Here is a 22413-nt window from a genome sequence, read left to right on the forward strand (position 1 = left end):
CCTACCGCTGTTACCTGCATGGACCGCGACGGGTTAATTATAATAAGGAGTGCTGCAAATAACTTTTTTTCCAGTCATACACATAGTCAGACCTTTTGCACATGCCCCCTTGGTTCGTGAGTTTCATCAATTTTATGATTTGGATCATGACCATAACAAACTTAAATTTATTTATTTTAAAATAATGTGTAGCTTTTATGCAGATATAACATGTTTGCTAAGAACCATACCGTCCCTGAGATTATGTTTTTCATTTACCACATATAAGTAAAGGTTATTCTGCACTTTCCATAAGAATTGCCAGATTCACATTTGTTCTATTAATTTGAAGTCTTGAGCTAAACTTCAATAGATTTTGCACACACTTTCTTGCAACAGATGCTTAGACGTGAGGATTGGTGCACAATGGTCTTGCCCGTTAGGAAGCATGAACAAATGTATGTTTGTTCTCAGTCCGTAAACAGCCTACACAGGTCAAAAAGCTAGAACTACCTTATCCTACAACGAGTCCTAGTCAGGGTCTTTAACTCGACCCTGGTTAAGGAGCCTGGTTACCGCTTTGTAGGGTGGAGGAAGTGACTAGTTTCAGCTTTTAATTAGATTTGGGAGTGAACTGTTACTAAGAAAGTGACCACTAAATCTCAAAAGTGTGTGGGTAGATCCACAGATCAGTATAAATCAGAGAGAATGTTTATGTTTTCAAAAGTTTTCGAAATAATTTTATTTTAAATGTCAATTTCTTAAAAGTCTACAAAATTCAGTATTGATTTGTTTAAAAACCCCCAAAAAATACCCATTTTGTTACTTAGTCCGAATAAGGGAGGCTGGTGACCAAGCTTGGTAAATATGTGCTTGATATGTTGGCTAGTGGCATTGGTTATATGTGTCTTTTAAAGTAACTTTTCTACTCCTTTAGAGCCCTGCCTTACTCAAGGAGGCATAGTATAAGGAAACACAAGCCACCCTCCCTACACCCGGGAGGTTCATGTGCGATTATCACCTTTCCTGAGTGGGGCAGCACAAGTTGTGTAATTGTAGATTTTCCACATAGATCACATGGGACATATTTTGAATCTCTGGTCACCTCCTCCCAAGTCAAGTGGAACTGGCTCAGGATCTAAGGCTACTATTGCTAAATTAGATTAGTAAGGAGAGATGAAGACAGTCCTTCCATGGTCAGGGTGAGCCTTAGTTTGGGGTTCCACAGGCACAATGTAGATACTCCTAACCTTCCCTAGAGGTGGAGGAATGGCCCAAGATGGGTTGTGCCACAATCGGTTTCCCGAATGGCTAAATGCATAAAGAACTGACCGACTGGAGCAATCAGAAGCCCAGTGACCCTCTCACCACCTCCATTAGTATCGCTGAGTGGTCATAATCCTTTTCCCTAACCTCAAACAGTCTTTTCGTCTGCACCAGAATCGTTTGTATTCTGCTACTAAGGCTACCCCAATTGCACATAGTATTCCTGAAGCGGGCCATAATGCAGGAACAAATACTTCTGATGAAGCCTCTAGTACTTGACCCAGTAGTTATAAAAAGGTCTCGGGCGTTTGGCGAAGATCTCAAAAATAGGGCCTGCAAGCTTAGCCTCATAATCTGCTTGAAGCTTCTAAACTGGTAGTGGGGCATAACGTGTTGTGTATACTGCTAACACATCATGCATTATGCATTTTCCTTCTCACAGCACCCTTCGTTTCATGTCTTCTCTCATAGACGTCTTTATCTACTATGATGTCATATGACAAGGAACACCCACTTCCATGTTAACGCCAAAACGCCTCTATTATATCCTCACCACATACAGGTCTGTCTTGACTTTCCCAGCCCACATGTAGAATGTTGAAAAGGTGACACTTCTACAGCTGTGATAAGGCAGCAGCCTTGATGCTCCCCCTGGAGTTGGTGCCATATTACAACCAAAGGACTGAAAAGTTGTCTTTTTATCACCATATGCCCTCAACAGGGAAACACTTTTACTAGGTGGACCAGTGGCACTCTGTGGTTCTACCCTTACTGGGTTAGGTTCCACTGGTGTTAATATGCACATTAAATCCATATGGTGCAGAGATCAAGGAGCGGTACTCATGGAGAGTCCGGAGATGCTGGTCTTAGTTCTGAACTGCATCCCACTGTCCGGGCTCTCCTCATTTGCTTCCTCCCGCTTCCGGTCTCGCCATCTGGTAAGAAGCTGCACAGTGACCTCGTCCCAGTCTTCGGGCAGGAGGAGGAGTATGAACCCGGCGCCAATGGCTGCAGACGCCGCCAGGCGGGCGCCGGTGAGGACCACAGCACCACTGGTGTGAAAATCAAGAGCTGAGAAAAAAGCAGAAAGAAGAGAAGTATTTGAGTATTATGTGAGGTGTAGGAAAAATAAATGACATTTGGAATTTGACTGGAGACAAGTATAAGGATTGGAAAGGGAGGATAAAGTGCAGGCATTGAGTTCCCATTGGCTTCTGGTGAACAGAGAGGAGGTGTTTCACTTTTCAGTAACAGCCATTGGGATTGGGTGAGGACAGCCTTGCACCTAGAGGCAAGAATTGCCTCTCTCTGGGGACACTGGAATGTACTTCTATTTGACAGATATATGACTGTGAATGGGACATGTAAAAGGAGACCACTTCCTCTTGGCAGTTTTTGGTTTGGTTTATAGTAAAGAAAATGCATTAAAAATTAAAATCCAAAACGAAACAAAAACAGAAAATGTGTGTGCCTGTACCTTCCACTAAAAAGGGAATGCTTTGTGGGACAAAAGCTACATTGTGAATATACTAGAAGAGGGATGTAAAATAGGTAAGTGGCTAATATATATCCCATAAAGGAAAAACGGAGCTCCAATATGGAACCAGCGTTGAAACAGAAGAAGGGAAGAAAAGCAAAGGACGCTAGAGAGAAAAGGGCTTATGTAGGTCTCTTCCAACCATAAAAGACTCAGCAGGCTATGGAAAAAGGATACAAAGAGCCAGCTCCTTTTAAAAAAATGCTAAAAATGCTAAAAAAAAACTCTGACTATGCTGTGGCAACAGCTCATACTAGATATGTAGATGGCCATTGTTCTCTTCCTGCCACAGTTGCTGGATGACTAGAAAGCTTCGCCTTAGCCTCCTCAAGACTGTCTTTGGGATTGAAGAGTAGAGGGTGACTTTTACCTCTCAACAACAGACCTAAGAACTAGATTATAGGGATAGCTCTTGACTTCCATTTGCAGCCTTTAGATAAACACATGGGTGGGCCTTTACCTCCCAATATCTTTTATTGGATGAGAGGGGCTGCTCATCGTATCCTGTTACGGACGTTGGATAAGTAAAGCTGGTCTGACTTCGCACACAGTGTCCGGTTAGGGTGAATGGAAGCCCGGTCTTCACTTCTTAGTGAGCGTGATTGGAAATGGATGGGGTGACGTGGGTATGAACTAATGTGCACTGACAGCGATCTGTGAATGGATGGTCACACCAGCCACTGAAACCTTGGCTCCCATGGCCACTGTAGTTGGATGGAAACATCAGCCCCTGTATAGCTTGGCTCCCATGGCCACTGGTTGTGATTGGATGGTCACGTCAGCCCCCTGTGTGCCCTGGCCCCCATGACCCGTGGAATGAATGGATTGGTTGTGATTGGATGGCAAGATCAACCCCCTCTATACCTCGGTCTCCATGGCCAGTTGCCTCTTCTTACCAGCACTCGCTGCCACGCTCAGGAAGACCCCAATAGAAAGCATGGTGGAGTAGGTAAACACTGCGCCGAAGTTGACAAGGGCATTAAACACTGCAATGAAAAGGAGAGAAATGTGAGATGCATCTACGAGGATTTCCCAGGAGATTTGTTAGGGCAGACCAGGTATACACTGGGCATGTGTTGGGGTAGCTCAGACTTGGAACATGATGTCCACATGCAGAACGACCACAGTCTAGTGACGTGCACTGTTACCCATGGGCCAGGACTAGGTATGTGCTGGTGCATGTTCACCAAAAAGAGGGGAGAGTATGGTCCTTGAAACAAATGACCCAGTTGGCATAATAATACAGTATCCCCAATTAATAAGGCACTCTTGCTCAATTATTTCGCTTCAGACTCACCCGGGTTATGGTTGCCTTAGGTCTCATTCCCAGAGTGGTGGCCAGGCGTCCCTGTCAATGTGGTGCACGAACCACATGATCAGAGAACGATCCACTCTATTTACAAATACCCATGATGGGGGTGGGCTTTATTGGTCTCAAGTTGTCTTCCTCTGCAATTAAGGAACCATCATAGGGTGGAGGTGGGAGGCTTTATAACAGCAATAACGCAATTCACATATGCGCATTGGACATGGTGGAATTACGATCAACAACTGTGGGCACTGTCTGCGTATCAGCAGCACGTCATAGATGCTTACCGTACACTCTGTTGAAGCGTGCCATGGGTTATGTGTCAATGTTCTGCAAAGAGGCTCAACCATAAATGGAGATCATATTTTTGGTAGCCTTCCCACTGCTCGAAACTGAGCCCAATAAGATCTCCTATCGAAGCTCTGCTATCAATTTAGACCCCCCCTCCTCATCCTAGTAAGTGGGCAGGGAAACAAAAAGGGTGGCAGCAGGAGGTTCTTGCATTTCATGGTGAAAACTCCCGTACCACCCTCTAGCACATCAGATTTGATTCGCTAAGCTTTTCTATGATAAGTTCATTGATGTAGATTCATCAAAATGCTATGTGTAGCAGAAGTGATATCACATGGCCTTTGACCCTGATGACATCAAATGTTTGGCTCATGACTCACCCATAGCACAAGTGTTACAGCAAACAAATGATGGACAGAATGCTGAAAATGCAAACATTCTCCCCCAGTCAAAAGATCTGGGTTAAATCTATCGTTCTTTTGTCCACTACACCACCCCAGTTTGGACCTAGCCATATGCAAATCAGTCTTGGCCCAGTGCCCCATGGGAACAGTCCAGACCAAACTGCCAGGCCAGGTCCTCCGTGGACCAGAAACAAGCATCCTGGGACCGGTTTTAGGGTATGTCACCCTTCTTCAGCCAGGCTAGCTTGAATCCATAGGCACAGTGAGCAGGGGACCCAAGTTTGGGCATACCCATCCCACTTAGGGCAAACAATGTTACAGCAAACAAATGATGGACGGAATGCTGACAATGCAAACATTCTCCCCCAGTCAAAAGATGTGGGTTAAATCCATCGTTCTTTTGCCCACTACGCCACCCAAGTTTGGACCCAGCCATATGCAAATCAGTCCTGGCTGGGTCCAAAATGGAATGGCACGATAAGCAAAAAAACGATGGATTTAGGCCCAGATCTCTCTACTGGGGTGAATGTATGACATTGTTCTGCATTCTGTCCATCAATTGTTCTTTTTGCATTTGTCACTCCGAGTGAGACGGGTATGCCTAGACGTGGGTCCCTTGCTCACCATGCCACTGGAGTCAAGCTATCCTGGCTGATGAGGGCTGAAAGCCTGAAACCGGTCCTAGGATGCTTGTTTCCAGTCCAGGCTGGACTGCTCCCATTGGGCGCAGGGTCAAGACTGATTTGAATTGGGCTGGGTCCAAATTGGAATGGCATGGTGAGCAAAAAAACGATGGATTTAAGCCCAGATCTCTGTACTGGGGTGAATGCATGACATTGTTCTGCATTCTGTCCATCAATTGTTCTTTTTGCTTTAGTCAACCATAGCACAAGAACAGCCTATTTACTTCCCCAGGTCCCTGTTAAGGGACATAAGCAGGAGTGTTAGAGCTCTGTTTTACTGCAGTTCTTGCCACTTCCTGCGTGAGTTCTGAGACCAGTGGTAGCAAAGGCAAGAAAGGGGTAGCCACAATGACATTCATGCAGTAGCTTTACCTTAATCCTGACCTAGGTGACCTAGCCCTGAATTTCTAAGAGTAAAATGCACTCACTCGCAGAAAGAAAATGAGTGAGTTGAGCTCAATAGTTTCCAATTCCTCCTCCTTCGTCAGGCATACACTCACACTGTCTGGTGGTCCAGTCGACCATCTTATTTTTTTTACATTCAGGGATGTCTAAAAAACTGTGTTAATTCAAATTTGAATAACTGAGCTACAAGAATTTGTATGATCGTGGATACTGAGCCGTGGCAGAGCAGGAGTAGATTATGGTTGTGCATGAGCAGAACCAGTCCAAGCTGTGAATTTGCAGGAGTAGAGCAGGCACATCCTAGGAATGTGTTGTGGCAGGCGAGTGTCCAGTACAGAAACATTACTATACTGGTGACACCCAACCTCCAATGGCCTTTTTGTTATGGTAAAGTAATATTTATCTTTCCAGTACCTTCTGGTTCTCAGACACATGGGCTTTTCACACACTAATGTCCCTTTCGCTGTGGTTCATCGACACCCCACCTTTTTATTACATCATATAGGCCTAGCACATGTGTTTAGCCATCTGTCATGTGTCCACTGGACCATTCTCTGGGAATTGGTGATGTTCAACTGAAATGTATCTGACATTCTGTCTGCAGGATTTCCACTGTTCAAATGGCCTCCCTTGGCCCAAGAAATCTCTTAACACCACCCCAATATTTTTTAGTTTACGCACCCCACATCTTCTGTGCCCCCTCCCCCACATGTATACCGCCAACCGGTAATCTCCTCTGTATCTGATAAATCCCTTCCGCCTTTGCTGAACCCCAATGTGGCTGAGCCAGAGTTCTACCCCATTGGCTTTTGGTGTTGTTACTACTCCTACCAAAGAAGAGGGCAGAGACGCCACAGAGTCGGCCCCAGGGCACATGGCGTTCCAGCGACCAGTCTTCCACATGCGTGAAGTGGAGGAGAACAGGAACCCAGGACAGGAAGGCCGCGTTGAGCACCCCGAGCACCGTCAGGAAGGCAGACGCCTCCCCCAGCTTCACTGCCCCAATCAGCAGCTTGAAGAGCACCTGTGCCGGAGCCAAAAACATAAGAGCAGCAGTTATCAAAGGACATACTCCCACCTCTTTACTCCCGCCAAAATCTCCTCTCAACTGCATAGCACACTTGAACACACTTGGGTCTATTTACAAGCGCCTTGCGGCACGTTTGCGTCATTTTTAACATGTGATGTACGGGTGGTGCAAGGGGCTTGTAAATAAGCCCCACTGTCTCTTTCCTTCCTCAGTCAAACTGCTTGAGAAATCTGTCTACTGCTTTCCGTTTTGAAACTGATCCCATTTTTCTAGTGAAAAGTGAAGCAGCAAGCAGGGCCGTTCTTATGAATTTTGGGGTGCTGGGCAGAAATAGGAAAATAATATCCTCTAATTTGCATATAGCACCTCATCACAGGACGTGACATCAAGTCAAGTCAAGTCAAGTCATAAAATTTGTATAGCGCACTACATACCCAGAGGGTTTCAAGGCGCTTAGGAAGGGGAGGAGGATTATTTGTCAAATATCCACGTTTTAAGCTGCTTTCTGAACGCTAGGTGGTTCTGGGTGAGGCGCAGGTAAGCGGGGAGTGAGTTCCATGTTTTAGCGGCCAGGTATGAAAAGGATCTGCCTCCCATGGTGGTCTTGTTGATGCGAGGTACAGTGGCGAGGGCTTGGCTGGAAGACCGTAGTTGGCGGGGGGGGGTGTAGAAGGACAGTCGAGAGTTGAGGCAATCTGGTCCGATGTCGTAGAGTGATTTGTGTGCGTGGGTAAGCAGTCGGAAAGTGATCCTCTTATTGACGGGTAGCCAGTGGAGGTCTTTAAGGTGGCCAGAAATGTGTTCGTTGCGTGGGATGTCTAATATGAGCCTGGCTGATGCGTTTTGGATTCGTTGGAGTTTCTTCTGGAGTTTTGCGGTGGTGCCCGCGTAGAGGGTGTTTCCGTAGTCCAGTCTGCTCGTGACCAGAGCGTGGGTGACTGTTTTCCTTGTTTCGGAGGGGATCCAGCGAAATGTTTTTCTGAGCATGCGAAGAATGTTGAAGCAGGAAGAGGATACGGCGCTGACTTGTCTGTTCATCGAAAGTGAGGAATCCAGGATGACGCCTAAGTTCCGTGCGTGGTCTGTCGGGATGGGTGCTTTTCCGAGGGCTTCCGGCCACCAGGAGTCGTCCCATGCAGAGGGGGAAGTACCTAAGATGAGGACTTCTGTTTTGTCTGAGTTCAGTTTCAGACGGCTTAGCTTCATCCATTCGGCAACTTCTTTCATTCCTTCGTGTAGGTTAGTTTTGGCGGTGCTGGGGTCATTGGTGAGAGAAAGGATTAGTTGAGTGTCGTCCGCGTAGGAGATGATGTTGAGGTTGTGTTGGCGTGCGATGGTCGCGAGGGGGCTCATGTATACGTTGAAGAGGGTGGGACTGAGTGAGGATCCTTGAGGTACGCCGCAGATGACTTCAGAGGCCTCGGACTTGAATGGAGGAAGGCGGACTCTCTGGGTTCTTCCGGTGAGGAACGAGGTGATCCATTCAAGTGCTTTTCCTTGGATTCCGATGTTATTGAGGCGTTGTAGAAGGGTGCTGTGGCAGACTGTGTCGAATGCTGCAGAGAGGTCGAGGAGGATGAGGGCGACTGTGTCTCCATTGTCCAGTAGAGTTCGAATGTCGTCTGTTGCTGCGATGAGGGCGGTCTCAGTGCTATGTTTTGCTCGGAAGCCAGATTGTGAGGGGTCGAGGGATTTGTTGGCTTCAAGGAAAGCGGCGAGCTGGTTGTTGACGGCTTTCTCGATGACTTTGGCCGGGAATGGAAGAAGCGAGATGGGGCGGTAATTTTTGAGTTCGGTGGGGTCCGCTGTTGGTTTTTTCAGAAGGGCGGTGAGTTCAGCGTGTTTCCAGTCTTCTGGGAAGGTGGCTGAGTTGAAGGAGCAGTTGATGACGTCTCGGAGGTGCGGTGCGATGACGGAGTCTGCTTTGTTGAAGATGTGGTGAGGGCATGGGTCTGTGGGGGATCCTGAGTGGATGGAATTCATCAGGCGGGTGGTGTCCTCAGTGGAGATTGGGTTCCAAGCGTTAAGGGTGTTCACGGGGGGAAGATGGTCAGCAGATGGTAGGGTGGGCTGGTTTCCGGGTTGGTTGTCAAAGCTGTTGTGGATGTCTGCAATCTTGTTGTGGAAAAAAGAGGCTAGGGAGTCGCAGAGGGTTTGAGAGGGTGTGATGTCGTTGGAGTTGGCTGAGGGATTGGAAAATTCCTTGACGATGTTGAAAAGTTCCTTGCTGTTGTGGGCGTTGTTGTCAAGTCGATCCTTGAATGCTGTTTTCTTGGCTTTTCGGATCAGTTGGTGGTGAGAGCGGGTGGCGCTTTTGAAGGCGTCCTTGGTGCTGATGGTTGTGTCTTTTTTCCAGGCCTTTTCAAGGGATCGGCAGAGTTTCTTGGACTTCTTGAGATCATCGTTGAACCATGAGGCTTTCTTGCTGCCAGGTTTGCTTTGACGTTTTTTCAGTGGAGCTAAGGTGTCGGCGGTGTTGGATAACCATAGGGTGAGGTTGGCGGCGGCTTCGTTGGCGTTGGAAGAGGGGGCTGGGGAGTTTCGAAGGAGCGATGCGGAGATTTGGTCCGTGGTGATTTTGTTCCAGTTTCTTTGCAGGGTAGGTTGGGAGTGGTTGATGGGTTTCGGCTTGTTGTAGATGAAGTGAACGCAGCTGTGGTCGGTCCAGAGGAGATCCGTGGTGTGGCTGAAGGAGACATGGTTGCTGGATGTGAAGATGGGGTCGAGTGTGTGACCTGCGATGTGGGTGGGGGAAGTGACTAGTTGTTTAAGTCCGAGGTTGGCGAGGTTGTCCAAGAGGGTGGTGGTGTTGCGGTCGTTGGTCTTTTCAAGGTGAAAGTTGAGGTCTCCCAGAAGGATGTAGTCTTTGGAGGGGAGCGCGTGTGGGGTGATGAAGTCCGTGATGTCTTCACTGAATTTTGCGCGGGGTCCTGGTGGTCTGTAGAGGAGAGTGCCTCTGAGTGTTGTTTTGGGATCGATGTGGATCTGGAAGTGAAGGTGTTCGGAGTTAGCGAGATTGACGTCAGAGCTGGTTGAGATGCGGATAGATTTCTTATGGACGATAGCGATTCCTCCTCCTGTGTGGCTGGTACGGTCTTTGCGGGTGATCTTATAGTCTTCAGGAATGGCAATTGTGATGTCTGGTGCGGAGGAAGCATTCATCCATGTTTCCGTGAGGAAGGCGATGTCCGGAGAAATGGTGTCTAGTAGATTCCATAGGTCAATGGCATGCCTGTGGATCGATCTGGTGTTGAGAAGGATGCATTGAAGTTGGTTGGGGTCGGGAATCTGAGGTGTGGTCGTAGCAGAGATGTTGTCGGTGCTGCTGAATTTGCAGGAGTAGCAGGAGAAAGGGCCATGGGTGTGTCCAGGAGCGGCTTGGACGCAGTTGGGGGCGCGACCGGGGTCGAGGGCTAGGAGGGTGGCGGCATCGTAGGTAATGCGGGAGGGCAGGGCAGCGCGTGGGGCAGGGGGTCTGGCGCTGGGCGCGGTCCAGGCGCGGACGGGCGTAGACGGGCTTACCTTTGGCGCACCTTCGGCGCGGATTGGGCGCGACGCTGCGCGTAGACGCTGCGCGCGGAAACTCCTATCATATATGGATGGTGGAGGGGGAGGGGCGAGGGCGTCTCAGCTGGGAGGCGGGGCGGGCACACGAGGACAACAACACACAAAATGGAGGGGTCAGCACGGCAGGAGCGCCTGGGGGAAAACTTGAATGCAGCAGTGAGCAAACGCTAGCAATAATGAAAAGCTGATAAGCAGAGCGCTATACCCAAGCAGACAGCAGTCAACAAAAATGAGGTCAGTTTCGGTGAAAAATGCGCTGCAAACGATAACACAGACGGCAACAGAGTAGCGCTGGCAGATAAAAATATGTTAATGAGTGAGAAGACAGATCGGCAAATAAAGCGCACAGCAGTTAAATACAAGCAGTTTTCCAAGCCGTTTTCAAAGCGCTGCAAAACGATACCAGGGCCAGAGGGGAGCGACCACTCAGCACAGAAGCGGAGAGCGAGTCACGGCGCTACCAGGTATGGGAGCGCTGTTTCTACTTTGTGGGAGGGCGTCTCAGCTGGGAGGCGGGGCGGGCACACGAGGACAACAACACACAAAATGGAGGGGTCAGCACGGCAGGAGCGCCTGGGGGAAAACTTGAATGCAGCAGTGAGCAAACGCTAGCAATAATGAAAAGCTGATAAGCAGAGCGCTATACCCAAGCAGACAGCAGTCAACAAAAATGAGGTCAGTTTCGGTGAAAAATGCGCTGCAAACGATAACACAGACGGCAACAGAGTAGCGCTGGCAGATAAAAATATGTTAATGAGTGAGAAGACAGATCGGCAAATAAAGCGCACAGCAGTTAAATACAAGCAGTTTTCCAAGCCGTTTTCAAAGCGCTGCAAAACGATACCAGGGCCAGAGGGGAGCGACCACTCAGCACAGAAGCGGAGAGCGAGTCACGGCGCTACCAGGTATGGGAGCGCTGTTTCTACTTTGTGGGAGGGCGTCTCAGCTGGGAGGCGGGGCGGGCACACGAGGACAACAACACACAAAATGGAGGGGTCAGCACGGCAGGAGCGCCTGGGGGAAAACTTGAATGCAGCAGTGAGCAAACGCTAGCAATAATGAAAAGCTGATAAGCAGAGCGCTATACCCAAGCAGACAGCAGTCAACAGAAATGAGGTCAGTTTCGGTGAAAAATGCGCTGCAAACGATAACACAGACGGCAACAGAGTAGCGCTGGCAGATAAAAATATGTTAATGAGTGAGAAGACAGATCGGCAAATAAAGCGCACAGCAGTTAAATACAAGCAGTTTTCCAAGCCGTTTTCAAAGCGCTGCAAAACGATACCAGGGCCAGAGGGGAGCGACCACTCAGCACAGAAGCGGAGAGCGAGTCACGAGTCACATCAAAGAAAATAGCATCACAGGATCCATCACTTGACTGTTAATCCTGGATGTATGTCGTTACAATGCATGATTTTACCACGCATGCCTTTGCAACGCAGGTTTTACAACGCAAGTCGTTACAACGACTTGCGTTGGGGGGCGCTGGATAGTGAATAGTTTAATTTACTATTCCAACTCCAGTCCCCGGGGATAGTAGGGAAGGTTTTGGATAGTAAATTAAACTATTACCTATCCTACAGCGCCCTCCAGCGCAAGTCGTTGTAATGACTTGCGTTGTAAATCCTGCGTTGTAAAGGTACTGCGTGGTAAAAGTTGCATCGTAAAAGATGTTTCCCGTTAATCCTTTGCGAAATCGTTGAAGTGGTTTTACAAATATCATCATCCTATCATATCAGTAAAATGTAAATAATGAAAAATAAATAAAAACTCCTATTGAATAAATATCTACATTGTCACGCTCTATTAAGTGGGCGCACATTACATTAGTCTCAAAGGATAGAAAAACTAATAAAAGGTCTCTCCAAACCTGCCTTGGTTAGTCTGATACAAGGCCTTAAAGAAGGAGCAGGTAAACCAATAGTAAATCAAGGTGCAAATCAACTAAACAGCCTTTATTCCACCTATAATCAGTCCCAAGGATGTAATAACAGGAATAAGGAATGGCCTGGGGCACATAAGTATAAGACTATAAACCCATAAGCAGGGAAATGAATGGTAAGTCAAGGTGAAGGCCTCAGTACAAATCAATTAAAATCATGGGGCATATTATCGAGGGATTGATCTCCGCTTTTTTGGCTTTAAAAGCCAAGAAAGCGTAGATAAAATTATCTCCCTATCAGCAACAGGGTGCTAACACGCAAATTTGCGTGTTAGCACCCTTTTTCTCTACGCTTCCCCTTGCATCTCTAATGAGATGCAAAGGGGGCGTTCCAGAGAAAAATAATAGCAGAAATGTTGTTAAGCGACATTTCTCCTATTATCAAGGATTTCGCTAACCCTGTTAGTGATAAAAAAAGCAGCGCTAACCGCAGTTAGCGCTGCTTTTTTACATGTGGTATTTTCCTGACTTAGCCATGATATCCTATGGAAGGTGGATATCATGGCTACGTTTGTGAGCCCCTATCATCAAGCTAACGCCAAACTTTGAGAGATTATCGTTGGTTTTCCAGCAATAATCTCTCACTTGGCAGTTAGCGCGAGGATTTTTATAACTTCTGAGATAAACCTTGCTAATAGCAAGTTATCTCTGCGATAATTTCCGGCGATGCTTAGCGATAAGAAATTCGTTGCTAAGCCTCGTTAGCGATAAATATTGCTAATCGTTGGTAATATGCCCCATATTTTTCACTTGCAATCAGCTCCAGAGGCGTAACAACACCAATAAAGAACTGGCCTGGGGCAAGTAGAAGCCTGCAAATTTAGAACAGGGAACCCAATAGCAAATTAAATAGAAGGCCTTTGTACAAATCAATGTAAAATATTTGTGCGCTTGCAAACTAGCCCAAGTTTAAGGTACTGTAATAACCAAAACATTAATTTTGGTTACAACCGATAAAACCCATAACACAACAATACAGTAATGAAAAGCACACAGTTAAAAAAGATACACAGTAATAATCATCACAAGCAACCCATGCACTGGTAACCCAAGCAGTGAGAAGGCAGCCAGCGACAACGGTCACCATCTCACTGTCTGTGGAAAATGTCAGTGTCTCCAGGGCAATTTTTAAGTTCTGAGCACCAGTGGCTCTTAGTTGGTGCAGCAGCCACTTACACCTTGCGGCAATATGTGCTGCACAAAAATATAACACAAGTTTAAATTTGACAACAAGGGGATTGAGAAAGAGAGGTGCCCCATTTTGAGATACAATTGTTCAAAGGCAAAATGCGAGTCCTACATTTAAAATAAAGAGTTTTAGATAAAACCAGAGTTACTTACATCTTCTAAAAAAAGGTTCACATTTGGCCAATTGCTTGTGCAGTAAAAAGCATTCCTTGGCCAAGCCACCATAATGTGCATTGGACAAATCTCTTGTTGAGGACCACTGATATGCTAATTTTGCCCCTAAGGAACTGTTTTTTTTATTTTGCAGAGTTTTACATTGCACGAACTTGACCCGAATCGGGTATCTGAGTGCTTTACATAGCACCAGTTACGTTACATGAGGACACACATTCATTTGTGTTGGGCACGGGGAGATTAAGTGATTTGCCCATATTCACAGGACGTTTTTTTAGCAACATTACTGAGACTCGAACCCAGTTCCCAAGGTCCGAGGTCGAGCGCCCTAGCCATTAGGCCAACTCCTCTCCCCTGTGTTAGGTTGGTTCAAAAGGTGTGACAGACGAGACCTATTTCCGCCAATGTATTCTTGACAGTACAAAAGGAGAGCTGGAGTACAGGGTGCGTGCAAGTCTCAATAGACTTCAAAAGTCCTTTCTCACAAAAAGCCAAGTCTTTCAAATGTGGCTGGCCCCAAAGTTCTGCACCGTACAGAGCAGCGCTCTGACACTGTGCCTTGTACACCTCCAGGGCAGGTGATACAAAGTGTCCTCTACTTTCTGTAAGAACGAAAGTCGTAACTCACGCCCTTTACGCCAGAATATTCCCCATTCTATAGACATGTGGTGTCCATGAGGTGCGTGTGGAAAGGTTAATCCCTGAGGGACTTATTTTCAAGACCCTTGCGCCAGCAGTGTGCCACTTTTTGTGACGCCCCGGTAGTGCATTTAGCTGCCCAATACTTACAAGGACATGAAAATCCACCCTGTGTGGCTTTTCCTGTCCTTGTAAATACGGCTCCTTTATATACAACACTTTGCGTGAAAGGGGCATTCCATGGGCGTTGCTGTGGGTGTTCTCACGCAACACCCATGGAACCAGACACGTTCCCAGATTTATGAGGAATCGTAAACCTAGCAATGCGTCTGAATGCTACATTTCCCCAGGCGAGGCGTAGTGAAGCACAACGAGAAGAAATGTTTTAATTTCTCCTAATTTTTTTCCTCTTTCTATCCGTGCTGCATTCTGCAACCCAACCTAGAATTATTGAGTGTGAAGTTGTTTCTCGCACCTTTGTGTATCTACACAGCATTACTTTTGTTTTGTCTGTATTTATTATTACCCCCTTTTTATTGCAAAAATCAGCAAATGTGTCTAAAAGTGACAGTAGAGCCATAGGGGAAACATCATTTACCACGAAGGCATTACCAGTACTAACGTTTACCACGTGACACTTACCACGCAGGGTGCCTTCCACGCAGGGTGCCTTCCACGACGTCTTTACCACGGGCTGGGGGGGAGACGTGGTATTCCTTCAAGTCGTTCTGCGTGGGCTTGGGGGGCAGAGGGGGGGGGGGGGCTCGTCCTCCCCCAAAGACGTGCCGTGTACGTCAAAAAAGCAGTCCTTTTTTTATTTTGGTATACGTGTTTTGACGCTTGTTTCAATGGAGGATGGAAGTAAGGGCTCGTAGAGAAAGACGTGCAGGTAAGACGTTTCTAGGCGTAGTAAAATCCTACATTGTAAATACCAGCGTGGTAAAGCCACTTGCGATGTAAAATTCGCGTGGTAAAGCCATGCGTGGTAATTGAAATCGTGGTATAATCATATATTCAGCCATAGGAGACTTGGCGACCAGAAGGGTGTAATCCGCAAACAATAAAGTAGCAATCCTGATGTCACCAAGGCAAGGAGCATCACTGATGCACTGACTAACTACTCTACCGTCTGATTTATATAAAAGATGAAAATGAGAGAGGGCTAAAGGGAAGCCTTGACGGATACCTTTGTTCACCGAAAAGGTTGTGCATTTTCCCCTACAGTTTCCCATCTGACAGCGGCAGTGGCCAAATTCTTGCCATGAGGACGTATGAGGATGTTTAGAAAATCCAGGACGACTATATCTCTCGATGACAGTTCCATAATAGATGCCTGTGAACATTGTCAAACATGGAACAAACGTCATAGAATACGACATATAGAGGAATTGACTTTAGTTTGACAAATTTTGCCAAAATTATATACAGCCTGAAAACATGGGCAACAGTACCTATCTTTTTTGTAAGCCCTGCCTTGTTTAGAGAAAGGATCGAGTTAGAGTTGTCCCACCCCTCAAATCTAGGCAATATTACCAAATAAATATGTTTTTGTAGATTATCGGGAAGGCTAATCGGGTTATAATCAGCAGTATCACATCTCATAACTTTTTTAGGACTCGCCTGAGACAGCGTATGCGCTGTTGCTTGCTAAGGTCTAATGTTAACTTTAATGTAAAGGGGGCTTAGAGTCCAGCCATTACTTACCCTTGTTCAGTTTCATCCTCGCCCTCATTTCCTTGCTTCGCATTGGCCAGTATGTCTGGTTTCACTTTCTCTTCATGTCCCTTCGTTACTTCGACCAAGTACTGATTGATTTCTTTATAGTTTCCCTTTTGGTATTTGGGCTCTGATCAGGTACTTTTTTCCTTCCCTCCTGCTCCATTGCTTGTAGCAGTCGCTCCTCCCACTTTGCCCTTTCTGGCCCATCCCTCCTGCCCTGTTGCATTGTTGCCCTGTCACTCTTGCCCCATCAGTTGTTTATATATAGGGTGAACTAATTCAAGTGCGAAGCATTTGAGCGCTTTATGGAATTGCCAGTTAACCCGTTTACTGCGCCCGCGATTTTGCAGAAGTGCGGCACTTCTGCAAAAAGGGTGGGGCCGCGTCGGCCATTGACCGACGGCAGCACTGGGGAGGTAGTGCTGCCATCGGCCAATGGCCGACGGCAGCATGGAAGGGGTTAAATAGCATCAGTTCGCATTAATGGATTAATTGTTGTGCGCAGGATGACGAGCGGACGCTGTGGCTCGAACCTGGTTCCCCTATTCAGAAGTCGGCAGCCCTGGCTGTAACGCTGCATCGTTTGTGCCACCCCTTTCCTCTCAAGTTGATACAAAAACAAGCACTGGTAAAACCAATCCGTCTCATCTATGCGAGATCTATTGGCCTTGTCAATGTTTTTTTAGCCATGTTGCAAAGCAGCGCAGCTGCAAACCCCTGTTTGCTTTCTGTTCCCACCACTGCCTTTATGATCCTTTATACCAAGGGTATAAAAGCCATTGCTAACAGTACCAAAGGGTAAGCCAAGATTATCAGAAGAGGAAGAGGTGTGGCGCCGCGGCCAAGGCGGCTGACTCCAGAACACGGGGGATCACGGTACGATTCCCGGCGGCAGGTTAGCCCAGCACCATGTGACTCCGGGCAATAGCTTGCTCAATCTTCCCGATGGCCCCCAGCGCCTTGACACCCTTAGGGGTAATTGTTTGCGCTTTACAAATACCGGATTATTATCATTATCAGCTGATACCCTTGTTTTTTTTAAATAATTCTTTTGATAGTTTTTTTCTTTAGTACTACAATACAAAATACCCCACAATTTTAACACTGACTCGAAGCATCTGTTTTTTCTCTCAGTGCGGGTGCATGTAAATGAAGCAGCATTTGTTATCAACAGGTTAAAACATGGGCAAAATATTACAGCACACTAGTATCATGAGAATGTTCCCACCACTGTTCCCATATCTTCTTGTATTTCTTTATACACTGGTTCTTCAGCTATAGAGCAAAAATCCATTCCCCTCTACACTGGTACCTTTGTTGAGGCCTAGCTGGCATCCATGGCACCCCATCTGAGGCACCTTTGCTAACCAATGGTGCAGTACCCCAGTGGTGCAGCAAAGGCGCCATAGCTCACGGTCAGGGGCACTTTAGCTATGCAGCAGGGGGAGGGCCAAATTATGCGTCAGGGTTGGGTAAATTATGCAGCAGGAAAATGCAAATTGTGCAGCATAATTAGGTAAACTTTTTGATAGTATTACTTCCTTATTTTGTTATTTTAACACTTGTTAACACAGTCTAGGCATTTGATCCACCTCATCAGGACCAGTTTAACCTCATGCGCGCGGCGGTTTTTCCCGCTGCGCGCTGAAGTTTTAAAAACCCCGCGGTTCATGACGAGCTGCGCACGGCAGGTAAAACTCATGACGAGCTGAGCTCGTCATCAGCCTCGAAGGGGTTAACACCCGAATTTAGCAATAAACAGCAGGAAGGTGACCAGTCAACCTTTGCAAAGGGCCTTCCACTGTGCAGCAACATGTGTTGCTGCATTTTAAGTAACAAACTGTTTGAGCTAGAAACACACTTTTTTGTTCAAATCTGCAGATTATGCGGCAGATGATGGATTATGTGGCAGATGAGGCAAATATATAATTATGCAAAAATCGCGGCAGGCGCACAATCACATAATTCCAGTATCCCTGCCCTGGTCATGATGCAAACAAGGGAAATGACCTCACTGGCCGCTAGCATCTGAGAAGCAAAATACTGCCATAGCTCGTGTTCATTGGGCCTCTTAAAATCACTGTGCCCTGGTACCACTGCACCTTCTGCACTATTGATAGCTACAACGCTTGTGGGAAAGATCTGGCAACCTTCCGCTCCTTGCGTATAGCATTCAAAGCAAATGCAAACCTTGCTTTTGCCTTCTGCAGGGTAGCGTGCTTGGCCTTCTGGGTGAATGCTCTTCGAATTAATGCATTAAAATGCTTGAATATAGACTTCTAAATCATTCATGTCTGACTCTTGGGATAAAAGCTGATGCTTAGCACATAATTATTTTCTCCCTTAGCAGCCAAGCCTGATGCTCTGCTCTTTGAAAGAGATTTCTGTAAGCCTGCTGAGGGCAGGATTTCTTTTCAAGCTCAGGATTTATTTGGAAGATGTTTACTGTGTATTTTCTACTTCCTTTAAGATAAGAAAGTCGTGGCTCCGTCCATTGTACACAATAAATCTATTTAAAATGAAGGCAATTTTTGTTTCAATTTATTAAAAAATATATTTTTTATGTATATGGGCCTCATTGCAACTGGTCTTCAGATCACGATTAGTTTTCGCCTGGAGAGGATTGAAAATGTTGTGTTCAGTATTCCATATCTGAGATGTTTCCCTTTGATATTGCCCCAAATAAAGGACTTACCTTGTACAGTGCAGAGGTGGACGCTGCAGCCACGGCCAGGGACACGCCCATGATGGAATCACTGTGGAAGCCGTCAGCATAGGCCAACATTACGATTCCAGTGATGGACAGGATAACCGCCACAATCTGCCAAACACAAGACAGGATTGGACAATGGCGGGGGAGGCAATGAGAAAGAAGACAGACTGAATGGAAAAATCCACATATTGTATTGTATTGTATTGTAATTGCATTTATATAGCGCTAACTACCCCTGACAAGGCATCAAAGCACTTTTTCAGCGAGTAGCACGCTACTCCGGAACCCATAAAGGATTAGTTGTGAATTAGTATAGTGAAAATATGAAAGTAATTTGAGTGGTAGATATGTTAGTCAGTTATTTGGATTGAGAAGGATAGTGTAGGGATAGAAAAGGGAAAAAGGTTTGCATATATATTGTGCTTGCTCCTCCTGATGGGGTGTTGAAGTGCTTTTTCGGCAAGTAGCACGCAACTCTGAAACCCATAACGGATTAGCGGTGAATTAGTATGGTGAAATATGAAATTAATTTGAGTGGTGGACATGTTAGTCTTTTATTTAGATTGAAAAGGATGGTGGAGAGATAGAAGGGAATGAATTAGAATTTGTTTGGGGGATTTCATAGCAGTAGGAGGAGGATTGGGATGAATAAAAGGGAGGTGAAGGGGGAAGAGTCAGAGGGAGGGATTAGAAAAGCTTGTTTTGGGGGAATCGGAATAGTAAAAAGAGGTATGAGATGATGCAAGGAGAAGTGGAGTAGGGAAGAGTCTTGAAAGGGTTGTATTCAATGGTGTAATTAGAGAACAGTGTAATTCATACATATGAACTTGTTTTTATGTGGCATATGAGGAGAGGGAGCTCATACTATCTATTAAAAAATATAATTAACATATTTGACAGGTAATTATGGCCCCCGCAGCAGATATCCTATTACTTCAGCAGAGGTCCTTTTTTTTAAATCCATTCTGTCAGATGTCCTATCCCAGGGATGCTTTCATCTTTAGTAGTCAGCCTTATGGTTGTTCATGTATGGTGGAATTTATTGTATTCTGTATATTTTATATTGTTCGTATGTGGACCTTCATTGGAGTTACGAACCATAAAATGGATATGGGAATGTCCTTACGGTTGTTGAGAGAATTCATAGCCCCATTCCCAATTACTACTATTTTGCGTGGAGTCTAAGCGCTTTACAAACAGACATGTTAATGGCGGTACTCTTTCATATAAGACAATATCCTTCATCAAAAAGATATACTTATTTTTTAATGAATTACAACATTAGTCATGTCAATGTAAAAGCATGCACGTTTATATAGAAGCAGTTGGCACCAATCTAAAGTTAGACCAGTAGCCACCCAGAGATCTAAAAAACCATGTTCTATTTGCATATTCGAGACACCCAAGGGTATTTTTGCGCTTAACAATTTGCATAAATAAATAAATAAATATTTGCATCAATTAGTGACTTTTAAGGGAAGCAAGTGAGGTGCAGGAGCCCTCGCTTCAGATGGTTTTGCACCGGTGGTGAGCACAGAGCAGGCTTTAGTGCTGGTGGTGCCCGGTGCAACAAACTTTTTTGGCGCAACCCCCCCCCCCATGACCTCCTCCTATGAGTCCCTCACTACCACCCGGCAAAAGGGCCTCTTATCTCTCCATAGCCCCTCTCTCGCATTTATTTTAATTGTTTTAAAGCGCTGGTAAAGGCTGGCTTTACTAATCCACTCAGCTATCCGCTTTAAATACAGATCTGTTCTTTGCAGCAGGCATATTAACCCTCTGTGCTACTTTATGTCAAAACTGTCAAAACTGCCTCTAGACAAAACTCAGATCTCTCTCTGTAGCAGAAACATTAACACAAGAGTTATCTTAACATTTGTATTCCCCCCTGAAAGATGGATGCACAAGAAACTCTGCATCAGCTGCTTTTGAGTCGTAAATTATTGCTAAACACAGTGGGCCTCATTTATGAGAAATGACGCATTGCTGCGTGACTTCTCAGTGCGCACTCCTTGCGGCATACCTGATGCGTCATATTTAATGTATGACGCATCATGTCGCAAGGAGTTACAGATACGTCAGTATTTCTGACGTATCTGTAAGCGCAAAAGTCACGCATTGCTGGAATGTGTCACAAAAGTGACGCAACTCCAGCAATGCGCCCTTTCACATGGGGAAAGCCCCATGTGAAAGGACTTGCGTCAGTCTTACGCCTGCTGTGAGGCAGGCGCAAGATTTTGACGCAACAGCGTCCTAAAAGTGACGCAGTGAAATCTCATAGATTTCACTGCGTCACTATTATGAGGCTTTTTGCATACATTATACCTGACGCAGGTATAATGTAGCGCAGGGGTTTACAAAGTGACGCATCTGCTTAGATGCGTCACTTTGTAAATAGTACGCAACAGGAGGCATATTTTACGCCGCCGATGCGTCACAAAAAGTGACGCATCGGAAGCGCAAAACTGATGCAAGGCCTCATAAATGAGGCCCAGTGCTCCCACCTGAGGCCAGCGTCCCCCCTCCAGTTCAGAGCCCTTTGCGGCCGCACTGGTCACACTGCACTAAAGCCGGCCCTGGGTGAGCTTACTGGTTTCAAACTGACATTCTGGTGAATGTCATGTTAGGTTGATTTTTAGTGACAGTTTCAAACATGACATACCATCCATTATATGACAAACCTCACCAACAACTTAAGGGTTTATGTCAGTTACCCTAGTCAGTTGAGCATTTCCTTAGAGAGCATATACATCCTCTGTTTCAGCAACAGGTGTCAACTTCTGGGCCTCGTAGTTTCCACGAGTCCCCTATGTAGGCAGCCCCTTATGAAGATATCGTGGGCAAGCTCTAATGCCCTTGGGTGACCCTATCCCCTAGGCATTCCTTTGGTGTCTTATTGCCACCCTCCTGCATCATTCAATCTCATGACTATATGGTGTATCTTCTATTCTCCTAGCAATGTAATCCCTGAAGAGAGCCCATATGTCCTGCGGCTTTACCTTTTCAGACAACAGGGAAGTATGGCACATAATCACATCCCACAGCATGTTTTGGTCTTCGTGCCTGAAGTGTGCTGGGATGGTGCTCTGTGTTTCACCCAGATCTGTTGACTGGGTGTGAGTGTTTGATTGGTTCAGATGCTCCGTCCATCACCACCCCCTTTTGTACCGCTTTGTTCGCCATAAATTGGCAGGGTATGCTCAGACGTGAGTCCCTTGCTCACTTTGCCACTGGATTCAAGCAAGCCTGGCTGAAGACGGCTGAAATGCCAGAAACTGATCCTAGGAAGCTTGTTTCCGGTCCAGGGAAGGCATGGCTTGGCAGTTCGGGCTGGACTGTTCCCAAGAGGAACAGGGTCAGGCTGATTTGCATATGGTGATGCCTGAACTGGGGTGGCAGAGTGGGCTAAAGAACTGTGATAGATTAAACCCAGATCTGTTGACTGGGTGTGAGTGTTTGATTGGTTCAGATACTCCGTCCATCACCACCCCCTTTTGTACCGCTGTGTTTCACCGACAGCATCATTATTGCAAGCAGTCATCTAATTGTAGCAGGAAAATCACTAGC

At 46.2% G+C, this 22413-nt stretch overlaps 1 protein-coding gene across 1 annotated transcript in view; it reads right to left on the reverse strand.

The window, feature by feature from the left end:
• Window positions 1-229: 229 nt before the first annotated feature.
• Window positions 230-22413, reverse strand: part of LOC144781746 (solute carrier family 35 member F3-like) — a 73167-nt gene continuing 50983 nt past the window's right edge. The window contains exons 4-7 of the mRNA XM_078660731.1: window positions 18829-18954; window positions 6706-6898; window positions 3679-3768; window positions 230-2316 (exon numbers count right to left, since the gene is read on the reverse strand). Of these exons, the coding sequence (XP_078516857.1) occupies window positions 2072-2316; window positions 3679-3768; window positions 6706-6898; window positions 18829-18954 (654 nt within the window). The 3' untranslated portion in view covers window positions 230-2071. The remainder of the gene's footprint in view (window positions 2317-3678; window positions 3769-6705; window positions 6899-18828; window positions 18955-22413) is intronic.

The sequence above is a fragment of the Lissotriton helveticus genome, chromosome 9 (assembly GCF_964261635.1).
Source record: "Lissotriton helveticus chromosome 9, aLisHel1.1, whole genome shotgun sequence".
Classification (NCBI taxonomy): domain Eukaryota; kingdom Metazoa; phylum Chordata; class Amphibia; order Caudata; family Salamandridae; genus Lissotriton; species Lissotriton helveticus.